Source organism: Heterocephalus glaber, unplaced genomic scaffold, assembly GCF_053883595.1.
Source record: "Heterocephalus glaber isolate CG9 unplaced genomic scaffold, H.glaber_assembly_v1.0 deba00000071, whole genome shotgun sequence".
In the NCBI taxonomy this organism is placed as follows: domain Eukaryota; kingdom Metazoa; phylum Chordata; class Mammalia; order Rodentia; family Bathyergidae; genus Heterocephalus; species Heterocephalus glaber.
Genome location: NW_028258137.1, coordinates 1,277,285 through 1,295,757, shown reverse-complemented (window position 1 = coordinate 1,295,757; position 18,473 = coordinate 1,277,285). Strand labels below are relative to the sequence as shown.

The window sequence follows — 18,473 nt, the reverse complement described above, 5'->3', positions numbered from 1 at the left end:
GTGGCCAGGACTCTGTCCCGTTTCCTGTCACCTCTGCTCTTTCCCACAATTCCACCCTGACAGGCCCGGATGGTCAGTGCTGACTGGTCGGACCCTGTGTCCTCAGGAGTCACCTGGGCTCGCATGGCCCCTGAAGATGGGAGCGCGCCATGCTGCACCCACGTTCCTGCCGGCCCCCGCCCGGCATGCCCGCATGGTACAAAGGGCAGTGCTGTCCCCTGCCCCACTCGTTGCTCTCGTGAGCCCCCTCCCATCAGGCCGGTGGCCCCCGGGCAGCCACTCACCTGGCTGGGAGCCACCTCGATGGGCTGCTTGTGGACGATCCAGGTGACCGACTCAGACAGGGGTGGGGTGGTGAGGGAGCCTGCGTAGGTCCAGTAGTCCCGGCAGGCAGGCAGCAGACAGGAGGGGTCGAAGGGGCCCAGGGCCACCTGCGCATCCTGAGAGCAGGGCCAAGCGGTCAGCGCGGGGGCCATGAGGGCCGGGGGAGCCCAGGCCCAGATCCGCACTGGGAAGGGACGGATTCTGCTCAAAGCAGGACATGGACACATGATCCTCCATTCAGAGCAGCGTCCCACCACACGCCTTATTTTTCCCTTTTAAAGCTATTCATTTTTGTACACCTTGGCTGTGGAAAAATTACATTTTTTATTGTGGTAAAATATACCTGACATAACATTGACCATCTTAGGTGTTACTTTTTTTCTTTGAGACAGGATCTCAGTGTGCAGTGCAGGCTGGCCTGGAACTCAGGGCGATTCTCCTGCCTCAGCCTCCGGGTGCTGGGACTACAGGCCTGCACCACCCGCCCCGCCCTTTTAGGCATTTGCAAGTGACGTTAAGGAGACAGCACAGCCGTTCCCTCCTCTGAACTGTGAGTGTGTCCCGCTCACCCCCACCCTCCGACGCTGCATTTCACCCCCTCAGCCCCTCACAGGACCCCTGTGGTATCGGGTTTCTGTGTTTGGCCCATTTCTCTCAGTGCCTGTCCCCAAGGTTGCCCATGCGGGACATGTGTCAGGACTTCCTGCCTTTTAGGGCTGAGGCCTTCCGCATGGGGACGGCCATGTTTCGGTGTCTTTACCCATCCACCAACACCTGGGCTATGCCACCATCTGCTGCTACCCACAGCGGTACAAACACGAGCTCGGGGCCCGGCTCTGCTGTGTGAGTGCCTGTCGCAGGACCGCGGGGCCGCAAGGTGACTCTCTGAACATGGGCACGGAGCCACTGCGCTGTCCCCAGCACCACTGCCCGGCAACATCAGGCAGCTTGACGTGAGAGCGGCTGACTGCCCAAGGCCTGAGGGATGCAGAGAGACAAAGGACAGAGCCGCCTGCCCGCTGTGGCTCTCCAGAGCAAACATGAGAAACCTCTGGCTGTTGGTGGATCGAGGGTGAAGGGGATAAGCTGGCGCAGAGAGGCAGCGCGGCTGAGGGCCGTCCCGGAGCCCTCCCTGTGGTGACATCGTGAGAGACACCAGGCAGTGGGGGAAGGGGCCCGGGAACAGCAGAGAGGCCATGGGGCCGCAGCTGGGAAATGACACACAAGAAAAGGGTGGGGGGGCGGCCTGCTACAGAGGGGAGCCTCTGCTTCTACCCCAACAAGGACCCCTGAAAAATTCCATCGCCCAAGCAGGTGGCTGCCCTGCTTGTTACCTGGACGCTGCTCAGCTGACCGGGCATAGCTGTCCTGTGGGGCCCAAGCCCTGCAGCGAGCCCGGGTGCAGAGGGTGGGTCCCGGTGCTCAGGGGCCGCCCTGCCAGGCTCTACCCTGCGTACCCGTGGGGGACATGGCAAGGAGCAGGCTGGGCCGGGCAGTGCCCTAGCAGAGGCCGGTACCCGAGCACTACCCTGTGCCCCCGGGGGAGAGGAGGGTCTGGCAACCCTGACTGGGGCCCTGAGCCAGCTGGGCGGCCTTAAGGACCGGGCACCACCGCGCCCCATTTACCCTGACACTGATGGCCTAATGTCTGCCATGGGGTCAGTACTTCATGGATGGGGAAACTGAGCCTCTGAGAGGTCAAGGCTGTTCCTTAAAGGCACATCGGGCTGGACTAGGGGGTCAGAGCTTTGAACCGGGGAGTCTATGGGGTCCCCTGTGCCCTAGGAGTCCTGGCCAGGAGGGGGCTCCAAGGGCCTCCGTTCCCTCCCTGGGGAGCCATGCAAGGCCAGCCTTGTAGAAAGGGTTTTCGTTTCCCATTCTCCATGGACCCAGAGCAGCCTCAGGACCGGAGCCGAGTGCCCCGCCCTGCGTCCCCACCTGGGTAGGAAGCTGGCCCCGCAGCAAGCACACCTCCAAGCCAGTGCTTCTCTTTCCCACCAAGAGGTGGGGACCGCTGGGGCGCAGCTGGCGGGGAAACATCCACGGCCCCTTTGTTCTGGCCATGGACCAGCAAGGAAGAGCGAGGCGCCGGGCAGCGCGCTGTGGCCTTGGGGCGTCCCAGGGGGAGCAGCGGGGTGACCTGTCTCAGGCACAGCCGTGTGGAGATCAAGGGAGCTGCCGTGCCCTGGCCATTGTCAGACAGGTGGAGCCTCAGCTGGCCCCGTCTGCCCGCCACCCTGGCCTCCCCCAGGAGCGCTTTTGTTTGGTACTACATAAATAAACCCCATTCTCTTGGATTTCCACTTCTCCATCAAAGTCCCTTCCCGGCTGACCTTGGAGACAAGCATTGTCATCCTCGCTGACCTTCCAAAAGCCCGACCGCTTTGTGCCAGGTAAGCTGAGTGCTTGGCCCAACTTCCCGGGCCTCGCAGTCCCCCTCGGGCAGGCGGCCTTGGCGCGATTCCTTCCCCAAGCGTGTGCTGCGTGCCAGACGAGCCGATGTTCTGCGACCTTAATAGCTGAGCCCAATTCGCCTCAATCTCTTTGGCCCACGTTATCAGTACTGGCCCCCATTGCCTGAGACCAGGCTAAAGATTGTTTTTCCAGTACTGGGCATTGAGCCAGAGCCTCCCTCCTTGGTTCCATGCCCAGCTCTTTTTAGTATTTTTATTTTGAGACAAAGTCTCACTGAGTCACCAGGTTGCCCAGGCTGGGCTTGAACTTGCAATTCTCCTGCCTCGGGCTTCCAGAGTGCCGGTGAAGAGCAAACCTGGGGCAGGCAGATGTGCCCCAGCCCTTCCAGATGCTGCCCGAGTGGCCGACTTCGGGGAATCCAGTGGATTCCACACCTGTCTCTTACTCAGGAGGAAGCAGGCCTGAGGACAGCAAGCCATGCTGAAGCCGGAGAGCCAGTTTCTGCAGGCGAAGGCTGTGTCCCAAGCCTGCCTGGACCCCTGGGAGCTGGGCCCTGGTTCTCTCTCCAGATCTGGACTGCACTCGCTCTGCAGGGCTCCTGTGCCCTGTACACCCCCACCCCGGAACGGGCCCACTGGGCTGGTCTCCACCACACCTCACCTTGTGTTTTATCTCCGGTAAGACATCCGCCAGCTGCTGCAGGGCCTGGAGCGGGGCGCCCAGCTGTGGCACAGACACATGGCTGTCAGTGTCGGGGTAGCAGCTGGCCTCCCACAGCACCCTCCCCAGAGCCATTACCTGCAGAAAGACGGCGATCACAGCCAGGCCCTTCTCCCCCAGGACTGCTTCCCGGTAACTCGGGTACCTCGAGGGATTCCAGTGAACTAAGTGCAGCTGAAACACAGCAGAGAGAGAATTCAGATGTGGCTCCATGCAGAAAGAAATGGCTATCCAGTGCAGAGTTCATACAGCCTGGGGGAAGGGAGCCCAGCACCGCTGGACCAGATGGTGGGAGCTGGGTTCTTCTGGGAGAGCACTATTTTTTTTTTGGTACCGGGGATCGAACTCGGGTCCTTGCGCTTGCGAGGCAGGCGGCGGAATCACTGAGCTAAATCCCCGGCCCGGAAGAGTGCTATTTTAACGCTTCAAAACCGAATAGGAGCCGGGCATGGTGGCGCATGCCTGCAATCCCAGCACTCTGGGAGGCTGAGGCAGGAGGATTGCTACTTAGGGAGCCGCTATCTCAAAATGAAAACTAAAAGCGGGCTGGGGAGGTAGTTCAGTGCAAGGGCCTTGGGTTCATCTCCAGTATTGGAAAAAGAAACAAAACAAAACAGAAGCAGGCAGTTTGATGGCTTGCCCTCTCCGCTACCCCTGCATGAGGGTTGTGGGGTGAAACAGAGACCCAGCTGAGGGAGGCTTGGCAGTTGGGTCAGCTGCCTGGCCTTGACTTCCTCCAGGTCTTTGTTTTACAGTTCTCCTCCCATTTTCCCGAGGCAGGACCTGTGGCCTCCTGTCGGGTGACAGGTTTGGGTGCAGCGTGGCAGGGGATGGGCTGAGTCCCTGGTGGTGGCCACAGGCCCAGCACGGGTAATAGGATCAAGGCCCCCGCTCCAGGGCTGGGCGTCTGTGCAGCTGCCTCCCTGCCTGCAGGCTCTGTGTCTGCATATTCCCCAACCTTGGACAGAAAGCCCTGGTGAAAGAAGCCATGCGTGCGCTGGCCAGGGCCCACTTCTCCCCGTCCCTGCTGTCTGGGTGGTGCAGCATGGTGCCGGGGATTCCAGGAGACCTAGCGGTGACCGAAAGTCCACGGAGGCATTGCAGGGCCTGAGCGACAGCTCTCTCACATGGGATGGGAGCGTCCCGACCCAGCCCATAGATGTCCAGCAAGGGCTCATGCCTCCCTGGGCGCGGGGTGTGCTGGAGGCTCCCTGGGCAGGGACCAACTCTGGATCCCTGTGGCCTGTGTAGGGCTCCACCGGGGACCCTGGGTCTCTGTGTGCCACACAGCGCTCACACCCAGCAAGGTGAAGTCCCTGCCATGTACTTCCGGGAGGCTGAGGCAGCAGTCAAGAGTTTGAGGCCAGCCTGGCAACTTACAGGACACTACCTCAAATAAAAACAAAAAGGGATTTGTGGTAGTATTGCACACCTGTGATCCCAGGCTTAGGAGGCTGAGGCAGGAGGATTGTAAATGCAAAGCTAGCCTGGTCTCACAAACTGAGACTCTGTCTCGAAATAAATAAATGAAAAAAAAATTTAAAAAGCTGGAGTTGTAGTTCAGTAACATCCGTGGGGCCTTTCTTTTGGCCTTCAGCTACACACACACACACACACACACACAGACCTCTATATGGACGACTTTCAGACCCTGATCGAGGCCCTGGATCCCACCCCTCCGAGACAGGCTGTGGATCCTGGTGGCTCTGCTCCTGAGCCCTGCGGGACCCCAGCCCTGCTCTGGGACAGGGACGCGGTGGTGGCAGCGCTAGCTGCTCTGCTGGGAGCCCCTCAGTTCCCGGGCCCCGGAAGCCGTTCCCTGTGGGCACCGAATTCCTGTCACCCCGCGGCCAGCCCGGCACACCGAGAGCCCGCTCAGACGCTCACCGCTCACACACCTCGGCGGGGAAGGTGAGGTCGTCCACGGCGTGCTCGGAGCCCCGTGCGTCCCCAGCCCCCCAGTGGAAGTGGAACTGCTTCAGTCGGTAGTGGTTCTCCAGGGGGCCCCCGCTGATCCCTGCAAACGTGAGCGAGACGTCAATCCCCCCGCTGTCTTCATTTGTGTTCCGCTGCGGGGCCCCGTGGGAGGCGCGAGCTTCGTGTCCCCATCGCCAGGCCTGGGGGGATTTCCCGTAAGGGTGTGAACGGCCGCAGATCCACACACTGCCACTAGGCGGCAGTAAGGGCCTCAGCCGCCTGCGGGGTGTGGGGCGCGACTCCACCCAGGCCTTATCTGAGATGCGCCTGTCCAGTTGGCCTTCCCTGAGCTTTAATTTAAAGAGGAAGAGCTCAAATCCTGTCACCTATAATTTAGTCATGTGATACGGGTGTGTGTGTGTGTTTTCGTACCGGGGATCAAACTCAGGTCCTCGTGCAGCAGGCAGCAGAACCACTGAGCTAAATCCCCGGCCCTATTGCACTTTTGGGACAGGCAGTGGAACCGCTGAGCTACATCCCTGGCCCTAGTCATGTGATACAATAAAGGTTTTGGGTGAGTTCTGAGCCACAGCACATGACCTTCCCCCAGCCCCAAGCTCTGCGGCCCCTGCTTAGTGCAGGCCCACCGCTGGACCAGGTCTTTTACGGAGATGCCTTTCTAAGTCCCCGGACACGGACCAAGGAGGCAGCAGCGCTCTACAAGCAGGCTCGAGATGGCTTTCCAGACGGGCCTGGTGCCGGGTGGCCCCCCAAGAGCTCAGTCAGTCCGCTGCTTGCAGGCAGGGACACACCACGGACCCACTAGTGGAGGACCCGGGCTGCACTGTGGACGCAGGGACTCACCCTCAACTCCTCCAGGGGAGCTCGGGAATTTGCACCTGGTGTCTCTAGCTGCCCCTCATCGCTAACGCTGTCCAAGAACAAATGGTGGCAGGGGCAGGTCCATGTGGGGCCTGGGCTCTGGGGCGGTGGGCAGGCAGGTGCTGCATGCTCAGCCTCGCTCACATCACTGTGAAGGGCGCACTGAGCATTAAAGGCCACCTGCCGTGGGGCCTGCTTGTCCCCACCGAAGCCCTGTGGCAGGCAGCTGGGGACAGAGTCCAGTCTGTGTCAGGCACGACCTTGCGTCTCTCTTGGCTGACACGGCTGTTGGTCAGAACATCGGTCTCAGTGGGTTTTAGAGTCCTGTGATTGTCTGAGGTAACCCCGCCCTCTGAAACTGCGCCCACGGATCTACGTGAATTTTAAAAATCCGCAGAAATGCTCCTTGCCAGATGAAGTACCCAAGACGCACACAGTGCTGAAGCATGATCTGCCGCTGCCAGCCGTTCTGCAGCCAGGCAGACAAGGCAGGGGGAGGCGGCCAGGCATGGGCCCCAGCACCCAGTGCGGCTCCCCAGGGTGCAAATCGGATGCAGCTTTGCCCTTGGAGGGGTAATGCCACGTGACCCAGTGGCTCCTGAGGCTGTAGGGGCGTGGAGAGGTGCCCACCGTCCCAAGCACGGGGGATTCGAATCCAGGTCCCACTGTCTCCTGCTTTATCCTCCGGAGCCTGAAACCTGACCTAGGGAAATCCCAGTAGCACAAGGCGCAGGCAGGGATGATTTCCTGCCGGTGTCCGCCTGCTCCCACGTCCCTGTGGCACCAAAATGCCCAGATCGGCACAGAGCGGAGGCTCAGGGAAGCTGCCTCAGCCCCCAGATGCTCACACCCCGGTGCCCACGGGGACACCTGCAGGCCTCTGTCACTTGTCCTGAGTCTGGGGACGTCTCCGCCCCCTGCCCCCAGTGGCCTGGATCCTGGGCCGAGGGGGTCACCCCGACCACTGCCCACCAGAGAGTCCTGAGTGCAGCTGCCTCCTCCCCCTGCAGGTAAAGTCCTGTGGGGAGTTGGGGCCTGGGCGACATCCCTGGCCCCCCAAGCAGGACTGGGGCCTGCGCCCGGCCACAGCCCCGACGTCCAGCTGCCCCTGCCTCCTGTGTGGACACAGCCCCTGACCTGGAGCCTGGGCCCTGCCTCGGTGGGCACAGAGCACCTGGGTAAGAGGATGTGGACAGAGCGGGTCCTTCAGAGGAAAGAGCGTTCCCTTCCTTGCACGCCAGGCAGCGATGTCTGGTTCTTTGCATCCGAGCACAGGAGCGGTCTGGGACAGCAGCCACCCTGAAAACAGCTCTCGGAAAACCAGCAGGGCTACGGTGGCACGGGTGAGTCAGGGGCGCCCCTGTGACTCTGCTGGGGGTCAAGGAAAGACGGGCGGTGGCCAACCGGCTGGGCTGCAGCGGGCCCCAGTGGCGAAGCAGTGGACACGCCCGGGAATCCTTGGGTGTGGCTCACAGGGCTGGGCCCTCCTCTGACCTGCATGGGGCCCATCACGGCACAGCGCTTTTGGCATGGGTCTGGCCCCTGCCCAACTGGGGGCGAGGGGGTGTCCGGATCCCTTTGAAGACGGAACAAAGATTCTTACAATGTTTCCTAAATTAGACCTCACAATGCAACCCTTGGCAAAGGGCCAGTGTTTATTTGTTTAAAGGCTGGAGCGCTGTGTTTGTGGCTCTGCCGCAGGAAGCACTGCGTGCAGTCGGGAGGAGTCTGACGTGGCACAGATGCCGAGTCCCTCTGCAGCACTGCGTGACCCTGGCCCAGGTGTCTCACCTCTCCCAGCCTCAGTTTCCCCTCTGTCAAGTGGGATGACCCTAATACCCAGTTGTTAGAGTTTAAATCTAAACTGCCCCCGAATTCTCCTGTGTGTGGAGGTGACTGGCTGGGGGCACTCTGCTCCTCAATGGACTGACCCATGGGTGCATCCGTGGCTGATGTGCTGTTAGGAGGGTGCCCGGTTGGAGGTGTCCCTGGCATGACCCGGAAGGCTGCATTTTTGCCCCCGTACTCTTGCTCTGCTTTCTGGCCACCATGACCTGAGCAGCTGTCCTTCAGCAGGCCCCTCCACCATGCTGCTCTTGCCTTGGAGCCAGCTGACCATGGACTGAACCTGCTGACACCGTGAGGCAAACCGACCTCTCCTTTACGTTGTGGGGACTGAGTGTTTCGTCCCAGTGACAGGAAAGTGACAAAGACATCATTGGATGGGGTGCTGTAAAGATTACATCAATAATGAAGGTAGCACAGCACCCTGCACGTCGGGTGAGGCAGCTGCCCGGGGACACAGACTGGATGGGCCAGGCCCTGTGGGTCTGGGGCACTCACCTCCTGCCCATTGCACATGTGGAGAACACTTAGTCGGGCTGTGAGTGACCAAGTGATGGGCAGCATTACTGAGCGGCTGCTGCAGGACACCGGGCTGAGTGCGGGAACTTCCCGTTCCCGGAGGGACGGGCTCTTCCTCTCTGTGCTGAACCTGCAGGCAGTGCCAGGAGCCCACTCTGCGGTTTGGATGGAAACTCGGGGCATGAGCTCACCTGTCCTAGGCTACTGGAAGCCCCAGACCCTCAGCCTCCTTAGCAAGGTTCAAGCCAAATCCTGCCACTTTTCTAGCTAAAAACTCAGATAAAATAATTTCTAATTGACTTTTCATAGTGATACTACAGTACCGGGGTAACTACTCTAATTGAAAAGGAGGCAAAACTGAGCCCTGAGAGGGAGGCATTTAGAGCTGGGCTCAGCAGTGCACACCTGTGACCCAGCACTCAGGAGGCTGGGGCAGGCAGGTCACAAGTTTGAGCCCAGCCTGGGCACCTTAGCAAGACCCCATCTCAAAACGTAGAAAAAAAATAAAATGTTGGGCTGAGGGTGTAGGTCCGTGCGAAGGCTCTGGATTCAATCCCTAGTACTGAAAAAAAGGAAGGCCTTTAGGCTGGCAGCCCAGCCAGCCCCCAGAGTGGGCCACTAGCAGGGCCCTTGTCACCAGCTCCCCCCGCAGGGCACTGACGGGACAGCAGCGCTCCTGGAAATGTAGCTGGGCCACCTGGGAGAGGCAGGCCGTCCCAAGGAGAACAGCGGCCACCCAAGGCCAAGCCATGCAGTCGCCACTACAGCTACGGGCTGGCGGCTCAGGGCCTCTGACGGGGTCAGCGGCTCCCGGCAGGCCCGAGAGGCAGGTGGCACTCTTGTTCCTCAGCGCTGTGGAAGCCGTGCAAAGGAGCGCCTGTTCTCCCACTCTGGGGTTGAGCTGGAACCGGTGCGGCGCTGTGAAGCCCAAGGCCACAGGGCCGTGTGCTCTGGCCCCGGGCAGCTCTCTGCAATCTCTCCCAGCCAGAGCTGCACCCAGGCTGGCACCCAGCACACCGCGGTGCTGGGGTCACCGAGCCCCCAGCCCAGAGCATCAAAGCGGGAGCGCCGTGCCCCTGGGAGAGGCTCAGAGGGAGGCACGTCCTCGCTGGTGCCTGAGCCGGGTGCTCTGAGCTCGTGACCTGTGTGAACCTTAGCCCCGACGCTGTGAAAGGTGTGACAGCCACGTCCCCGAGCAGGGGAGAGAGCAGACAGTGAGAGCCCTGTGGTGGCAGTGTCACCATCACAGGCTCTGTGCTCTCGTCATCAGAGTTGTCGTTGTCCCCTGACACAGCCGCTACTGATGCCTGGTTAGGACTCCAGCCGGGACTCTGATCAGGGACCTGGGTGGACAAAGCTGCCTGGGAAACCAGTACACTCCGTCCTCTCTGTCAAACCGGATTGTCTCCACCTCCGCTCTGCTCGTCCTGAGCGACCCCCCGAACGCACCAGGCACAAACTCGCCTGCCCAGCTCGAACTGTGGACCACAGCTGTACACCCAGGGTAGCACACACAAGTCATGCTGAGATTTTCTATAATCTCTATCTTCTTTAATTTTTCTATAAATAGGTATTGATTTTTTCCAAAGGTTTTCTTCATGATCTTTTTTCTTAGATATATTAATATGGTACATGACATTAATTCACTTCTGAACCTTAAACCAGTCTTGTACTTCTGGAATAAATCTCCCTTGGTCATGGCAAAAAAAAAAAAAAAAAGAAAACGAAATCAACCAACCAACCCACCCAGGCTGCTTATCGAGACCCAAGGACTTTCTGCTCTCCGTGTTCCCCCTCAGCCTGCACTCCTCCCCTCAGTACCTTTCCTGACTCTCCCCGTGCCGCCTGAGAGCGATCAGGACAGGTTATGAGCTTCTGCCCAGCCAGTGGGCGAGGTCGGCCACCCCCCCGTTTGGATGAAAGCGCTGTCTCCTGTGTTCCACACGTGCACCTGTACCTCACGCGCATTTTCTTCTGCAGAAGAAACACTAAACCTGCCTTGTCAAGACTTCTTATTCTGGGGCTGGGGATTTAGCTCAGTGGTTCCACCACCTACCTCACAAGCAGAAGGATCTGAGTTCGATCCCCAGTACCAAAAAAAAAGAAGACTTCTTATTCTGTGTCTGAGTGCATTCTTTTTGGCCCCAACAGATTGAGTCTAGGATCTTATTCCCGATGACCTTATCCGGAAGGGCACTTTGCCAGCTCGCAAAGCTAAGAGGAGAAAAGCCAAGCATTTGCAGCCCCAGTCCTTGCTGAGGTCCCATGGTGTGTCCCGTGAGCACAGGGCACCGAGGAAGTCAGGGGAGGGATGGACATGCGGGTCCTCCTCAAATCAGATCTCCTGGGGACACACGCCAGTAAGCCCAGCACTCAGGAGGCTGAGGCAAGAGGATTCCAACACCTTCGAGGCCATCCCGGGCTACACAGTGAGTCCGAGGCCAGCCAGGACTACACAGCGAGACCCTGTCTCAATCCCCTCAAAAAAGTATGAGGGCAAACAGGGGCTCTGGGGACCTGAGGGGCCTAGGACATCGGGCAGCCTCCAACAGAAGGACATCAGCCTGGAGGACTGAGTGTGTGTTAGGCGTAGATGCAGATGGTGCAGGCCGAGAGGGTCAGCAGGTGGCAAGGGAGCAGTCCCCAGGGGAACACACGGACGTCCCTGGTGGCCGGATGTGGCCTGTGCAGGGGAGTGGGGATTGGGCTGGGTGCACAGAGGTCAGCAAAGGTGGTGACCACGTAGGAGCCTCAGGGGTGGATGCCGTAGCATCTAAAAGGTGGCTGGACATAGAACTGCATGCCTGTGATCCCAGCACTCGGGAGGCTGAGGCAGGAGGATCACAAGTTCAAGACCAGAGGGGCCAACTCAGTAAGACCTGTCTCAAAATAAAGTCAAAAGGGCTGGGAGTTGTGCCCCGATGTTGTGCCCAGATTTCGAGGTCCCCAAAGACCACCAAGGAGCCGATTCCGATGTAAACACACGAGGGTCGTTTATTCAAGCTCGAGCAGGGACTCCCAACCGTCACCACTGCAGCGGGTCAAGATTGAGAGCCCTGACTCCAAATCAGCAGGGGTTTTTATAGTAGTTACAGCAAGGTTCTAGATTGGCAATTAAACCTGATTGGTTGTGCCTTGCATACCCAAGCTGCAAACAGTTACACCTGGGACATTGGGGTAGCGGTTGCCAGGGGACGGCTGAACACTTATCACAAGCAGGTGGGCAAAGTACAGCTTGAGGTTTTAGGTCTCACACTCCCCCCTTCATATGTAACTCTAGAGGCCCAATCATGGGTCTGGGGGGGTTAAATCTACTGGGACCTAAGCACCATTAATTGTACAGAGCTGCCACGTTCTCCAAGCGTTAAGCAAGGGGCCCAGCAGAGAAGAGATAAACAACACTCTTTACCGAGGGCAGCACAAAGTCTTTTCATAATTATGGCCGTCGACGGGTCAGTGGTGGAGCAGTGGCCTGGCTTGCAGGAGGCCTTGACTCTAAGCTCTGTGCCAGGTGGTTGCAATGTCATAGGAACAGGATGGCTCCCGCTCAACTCATTCCAAATTCGCAGAGCAGTGGCTGATTGGCCCAGCCCTGTGTCAATCAGGGGCAGGGCTTAGGAGTGGATGCTGATTGGTGCGACATGGCTTGAGGGACCAGGGTTGGGACACAATAGCAGCAGCGGCTGCTGTGGTTAGGATTAGATCAAAGAAAGGCTCTGATCCTCCCACACTTACTCTGTGCTGCCCAGTATTTTGTAGGACGGAGGATAAAGTGCCTGCTCTCGCAGAGCTTATATTCCAGCAGTCTTAGGCTGCACAGAACGTTTTGGCCAACTTGGGCCACGGTACAGTGGTGGCCTGAGGGAGGCCATTTTAGGGTGTGACTGCACACCGTGAGGGTATGCCCGATGGAGCCACCTGACGCCTTAGTCCCTGTCCTCCTCCCTGGGACCTGCGTGGCGGGAGGGCCGCTCACGCTTGGAGGACACGAAGGGGAGGAAGGAGGGGCTGGGAAGGCAGACTCGACCTCCAGGCCCCGCCCCTCCCACCCTGGCCCCGCCTCCTACATCACATTTAGCTGCAGAGCCCATAGCCCAGTCCTCCTCCTAAGGCCCAGCTGTGAGCACACAGGGCTTTGGGGGCCTTAGAAACCAGGAAGCCCGGCAACACATCTCCCAAGGCGCCCCATCACCGAGTGAGGCGTGCCAGTGCGCGATAGGAGCACCTGGCCTGCCAGGCTTTGAACTGCAAGGAGAACTGCTGCCCAGGATACATGCTGTGGTTGTGTTCTTCCACCGCAGCCAAGGGGTGTCTTCGGCCTGTGTGGCCGTTCCCCTTCCCCGAACTCCCCACATGGCCTGTGTGTCACCTTGGAGCCAGCTGTCCCTACCTCACAGGACAGGGCCTGCAGCCTCCTGCTCTCATGGGGGACAGGGCCCGCTGGCCCCTGACCCAGTGGGGCCTTGCAGGGCTCCCGGGGCCTGGTGGGACGATGCGGGGCCCTGTCCAGATGACCTGTGTAGGGAGCCTACATTTTCTGGGTGCCTCTGTTGTCTCGCCTCGCTGGAGCCTGTCTCTCTGACTCGCGGCCAAAGAGCCCTGGCTGTAGGAGTGCGGTTTGCACCCTAACGTGGACACCTGCAGGCCTCTTGGTGTCCAGGAGCAAATGTTCCCGAGTGGCTGCTGTGTGTTCCGGGCGCATCTCCCTCCACGGTGAGCCCTCTTGTCCTCTGCCTTTGAGGATGGAGCCCCTCCCTGGGGGCTTGGCACCAGGGCCACGAGCGGTCGCCCCCTCTGCTCTGGGCCTCCTGCACTCATTCCCAGAGGAGCCCCTGCTGCTGCGCCCGAGCCCCTCCCCTTCTGGGGGAGCTGGCCTCACCCTGGAGCTGCCCTCAGCCTCCGGCTCACATCTGGCTTTGGTTCCTGGCACTCACCTGGCGGTACCTCGAGACCCGGGTGAGCCTTTGACCCAGAGTTAACCCTCTTTCCAGCTCACTTCCATCCTGCACTGGGGGCGGGGGGCTCTCCTTCCCTTCTGTCCAGGCCTCTTTTCTAGTTTTTTTTTTTTTTTTTTTGGTACCAGAGATCGAACTCGGGTCCTTGTGCTTGCGAGGCGGGCGGCGGAACCACTGAGCTAAATTCCCGGCCCCGGTTTTCTATTTTAAATGCACGCAAGAATCTCATTCTCGTTTTACTGCTAAAAACATTTTTAGTCCTTGGTTTCTCACGCGCCCCACCTGCCCCCAGTTTCCCACAGCGGAGAGCCCTGGTCTGGCTGACAGCTGGGTGGCCTCCGGGAGCAGCGCCCTGTTGGCCTTCAGAAGTCATTTCCCACTCTCATCCATGTCTTGCTCCAAGAGGCTCGACCCAGGTAACCGACAGGGACACGGAGCCCCAGGCAGGGCACTGTCCTGTCCCTCTGACAGGGGGCTGAGCCGCACCTTTGGCACCATCCCTGCCACGACAGGAGCCTGAATCCCAGCCTCCCAATTCCCCAGGCAGGTGGAGTGGGACTGCTGCCCCAGCCCTGCTCTGCTCTGCTTAAACCAGGGTGGGCTGGGTCTGGCACAGGCAGAGGAAAGAGGTCTGGACTGACAGCGAATTCGATCCGGGGAGAGCAAAGCCGAGACCAGAGTCTCCGACTCCAGCAGCCTAGCAGGAGGCAGTTGGGCGCAGGCCTGTGCCCCTGGCGTCACTGTCCACTTTGCTGGCCCACTGGGGTAAGATGGGAAGGACAGGGCTTTGGCCCCCAGACCTGCGTGACCCTGGGTGAGGGTGTCCCCTCCCCGCGAGCTTCCCACCGGCTCCGGGCCCTCCTGCTCCCTGCCCCACACTGCCCTGCGTGTCTCGCCTCACCACCATGTTGGGGACCCACGCAGAGAGGAGGGGCCCCACCACGAGCTCACCTGAGCCCTCGCTGGCCTCGTCGAACTCCACCTGGCAGAGGTAGCCCGTGTTCCACACGTGCTGACAGGACGCAGCACTGTAGGAGGCCCTGAGCGGCGGCAGCTGGGGGTCGTAGACGCTGTCCCTCCGCCGGATGTTGATGGGAGACTGCCGGGTGCCCCCTGGCAGGGAGACCTGGCCTGTCCAGCGGGGGTGCCCTGGGGACAGAGAGGAGAGCCCAGCTGAGGCCTGGGGTGGGGACAGCAGACACAGGGCCACACGAGGTCCTGCAGGTCCCAGTGCAGGGGAAACTGAGGTAGGGTGGCCCCCAGGCCTCCAGACCCCTGGTGCTAACTCCTGGGGTGCGTGGGGGTCCAGGTTGCTTTTGCGCAAATACCCTCATGCAAAGACAGACTGGAATTTTTAAACGAGGATCACGTGCTGCTGTCATCTCGGGAGCCTGACGCCATTTTCCTTTCATGTTGAGAGTGCACCCTGCAGGGCGAAAACACCCTCCCTCCCTCCCTCTTCCTTCCTTCCCCTTCTCTCTCTTTCTTCCCTTCCTCTTTCTTCTCTCACTTCCTCTCTCCCCTCCCCACTTCCTTCTTCCCTCGGTGCTGCATCTCCATTGCACCACTTATGCTGCACTTTCAAAAATCAATTCTTTAGTGAGACTGGGATTTTATTCAACTTCTTGGGAGTGTACAGAGTTGTGAAGTTCCCATCACACCCTGGGTTGGATGATTTCCTCCTCATAAACACCCGGCCACAGAGGGGCTGGGTCAAAGTGTGTTCTGCAAACTTCTAGGAAACAAGGAACCAAGAAGTTGCTTTTAGGAGACGTTGTTTAAGTAACCCATGTATAACGTGCGTGTGTGTGCGCGTGCATGCGTGTGCATGTGTGTGCCGGGGTTGAAGCCAGGCTTTCGCACTGAGATACACCATCAGCAGGGGGTCGGTGGCCCCTGTGCTGGCTGCACCTTCCGTCCCAGTTCTGTCTCCATGGCTGTGCCCAGTGCCATGGCCGTCGGTCAGGTCAGCATTGTCTCTTGGTCCTGCCCTCTCCACTGCCCACACTCGGACAGGACAGACACACACGCATATGTTGAATGAATAATCCTTGGTGTGTGCTAATCACCCCTGCCCTCCCATGGAGGAGGACACAGTGGGCCAGGAGTCAGGCTCATGGTTCAAGGCCTCTTGCAAGGTCACAGCAGGGTCTCAGCAGTACCAGCTTTTCCGAGTGCACAGCCTGGGCAACAGTCTGCTGCTCTCATGTCTCCCAGGCCTCAATTTTTCTGTTCTTTGCAGATGGTGGGCATCACCCTAGGCCCCCTCTCCAGTCTGCCTGAGGCCTGAAGCTCCACTATTGGAATCCTGTCTCTGGTTTCCCTCCTGAGGTAGACATGTTGCAAGGCCAGTCCTGCAAATGAGTGAGGCTGCAGTGGGCATGTAGCTTCCCAGGGGACAGGAAGAGAAGGTGGCAGCAGAAGCCTGTGTGCTACCCTTTCAGCTCCTCAGGCAACACACACAGCTACACATCAGCTCCTGCCCCAGCCTCGATGCCCAGCAGGATGCTGGGCATACACAGGACAATGCCACATCCACTCAGGGCAGCAGGGCAGTGTCTTCCTTGTGATGGGTGACTAAGACCTCGGAGCCAGAGCTGGGAGTGGTGGCACACACCCAGGTGTGGTGGTGTACTCTTAGAATCCCAGCATGCTGGGGACCAAGGCAGGAGAATCACAAGTTCTAGCCCAGCCTGGGCAACTGAGTGACAAATTGTCTCAAAATAAAAAATAAAGGGTGGGAGATTTAGCTCAGTGGTGTTGCACCTGCCTTGCAAGTGCAAGGTCCTGAGTTCGATTTCTGGCACTAGAAATAAAATAAAACAAAAAGCAGTGGGGATGTAGCTCAGTGGAAGGCCTGGGGGTCAATCCCCAGTACCACCCCCCAAAAAATGAGGAGCTCCCTCCCTGGCTGCTATGGGACAGAGCTGCCCCCACCAGAGTGGCCAACCTGAGGTGACCTGTAGACTTGAGCTGGCACCGTCCACTGTGGGCTAAGGAGTGAGGGGAGCCGTGGGTTAATATGCACAGCCATGCCCTGGGAGCGAGGACATTGGCTGTGCTCTTGGCTGTCACCATGGGGTCAACGGCATGCCACACCTGATGTGAAGTCCCCACTCGGGGGGCGAGAGACTCCCGCACATGCTGAGGTGATGTAGAACCGACCCTGAATCATGCTGACCCTGAGCAGGGTGACTTTTCTCTCAAGGCCAAAACTCCATGGTTTTCATTTTTAGTTGCATATTTTCCCCTCAGATGCAGTGCTGTATTCTTCAGGTACCAACTGACAAAACCTGGCCTCAGAGCATGACTCCCTCGGAGGTATGTGTGTCCCCTGTGGTGTGGAGGACAGGGTCCTTGGCTGAGCAGGTCCTGGGCCACTGGCTGGGGCATCCCTGTGTCCAGCAGCAGCATGTAGAGCAGCATTCATGGAGCAGCACTGTCTGCAGCGCCAGGGAGCGATGCCACTTCACATAACCAACGTGGGCAGTGCCACTGGATACGGGAACTCCAGGCCCTGGCCCCGGCAGCAGTGGGTACCACTTCTGCTTGCATCAAAGCCCAGGCATTGAGGGCATCTGAGGGCACTTAAGGTTACTACGCCACTCTCAGGGCCATGCACGTAATGGGCCACGGTTATCCAAGAATGTGCCAACATACTCAGCCACGCGTGTGTGGCATGGACACGTCTTGGAGCAGGTGTTTAGTCTCTCCACGCCTCAGTGAGCTGGTAAGAGAATAACTGCTGTGAGCTGGAGGGCACTGTAGGCTTCGAGGAGCTGTTTTGCTGAAGGAATAAAGACGCAGCTCCTGAGCTCTGGAGCTGTAGCTCCAACTCTCATGCTCTGATACCACCCCGATGCTGATGATTGTCACTCTTACTGGGGAATTAGTTAAGGCACTCAGGTAGGCCTGCATGGACTAATATGTGAATCCTCTCCGGCGCCTCCTGGGCAGGCTCGGCCTCAACTGACACCAAGGCCAGGTGCTGTCCTCTGCCTCTCCAGTTACCAGCTGGTTTCCTGCCCGTGTCAGCACTGCGCCTCCTTTTACAGAGGACAAGGGTCTAAGGGTCTCGATCCTTGTCAAAGGGCACACAGCCACACAAGGATGGTGCCAGGGCCTGAGCTAGGTGGTCCTAGCTCCTGGAGCTCTTGGTGGTTCTGACAATAAAAGAGGGCTGGGTATGAAGATGCCGGTGCTTCTGGCAAGAGAGAAGCCACTGGCCAGTAGGAAATGGGACAGTAGGAAGAGGGAGGCCGCATGTCTCTTGAAGACCACGCCCACACTGTCACAGCCCTGCCTCTGGGGGTCAGGGTGGGGACTGTACCTGGTGAGTCCCCTTCTGTGTGATTTGGATCCTAGGGGAGGTCTTAGGCAGGGCCCGGGGTGAGGCTGCTGCTCTGGGGACCCCACAGGAGTGTTCTTGTCTGTGGAGGACAAGGGCTAGAGAGGGGACAGTGGAAGGAATTAGGAAGGTGTAGTGGATTAACTACCGGTCATCTTGGAACGCCCACGGGGCTGAACCGGGTCAGCCTGGCTCTGGGCATGGAAGACCCACCTGAGGGTTGCATCCAACAGCATAAGAGGAGACCTGGAGGGGAAGATCGTGTGCTGTTGATCGTCCTGGAGAAGCTTGGACAGCTGGTTTTCCTGAGGCGAACTGGGTTGTTCTCATCTTCAGAGGAGCTCGGGTCCTCACCGTGGCCTGGAGTGGCTGCTGTTCTCCTCGGGGGAGCTCTGGTCTTCACCATGAGCGTCACTTCCTGGCTCCAGTGCAGATCCCTCAGCCTGGTGCCACAGACCCTTCACCCTGCTGGCGCACTTTCTAGGGTCCACCACTGGCCTTGGGGCCTCCCCAGGGCAGACCCTCAATAGGGACTCAGCTGAGATGTT

General features: G+C 59.2%; 1 protein-coding gene across 11 annotated transcripts in view; it reads right to left on the bottom strand.

Annotated features, from left to right (window-relative positions):
- Ca5a (carbonic anhydrase 5A) overlaps positions 1–18,473 on the bottom strand; it is a 31,414-nt gene that overhangs the window by 11,610 nt on the left and 1,331 nt on the right. For 2 of the 11 annotated variants that reach the window (XM_087197041.1, XM_087197003.1), the window contains 7 exons: positions 18,139–18,171; positions 14,529–14,726; positions 5,358–5,476; positions 3,538–3,633; positions 3,400–3,481; positions 2,658–2,843; positions 447–1,302 (listed from right to left, as the gene is read on the bottom strand). In XM_087197041.1, the coding sequence (XP_087053167.1) occupies positions 932–1,302; positions 2,658–2,843; positions 3,400–3,481; positions 3,538–3,633; positions 5,358–5,476; positions 14,529–14,726; positions 18,139–18,171 (1,085 nt within the window). In that variant the 3' untranslated portion in view covers positions 447–931. The other 9 variants (XM_087197132.1, XM_087197164.1, XM_087197055.1 and 6 more) reach the window with 9 other exon arrangements.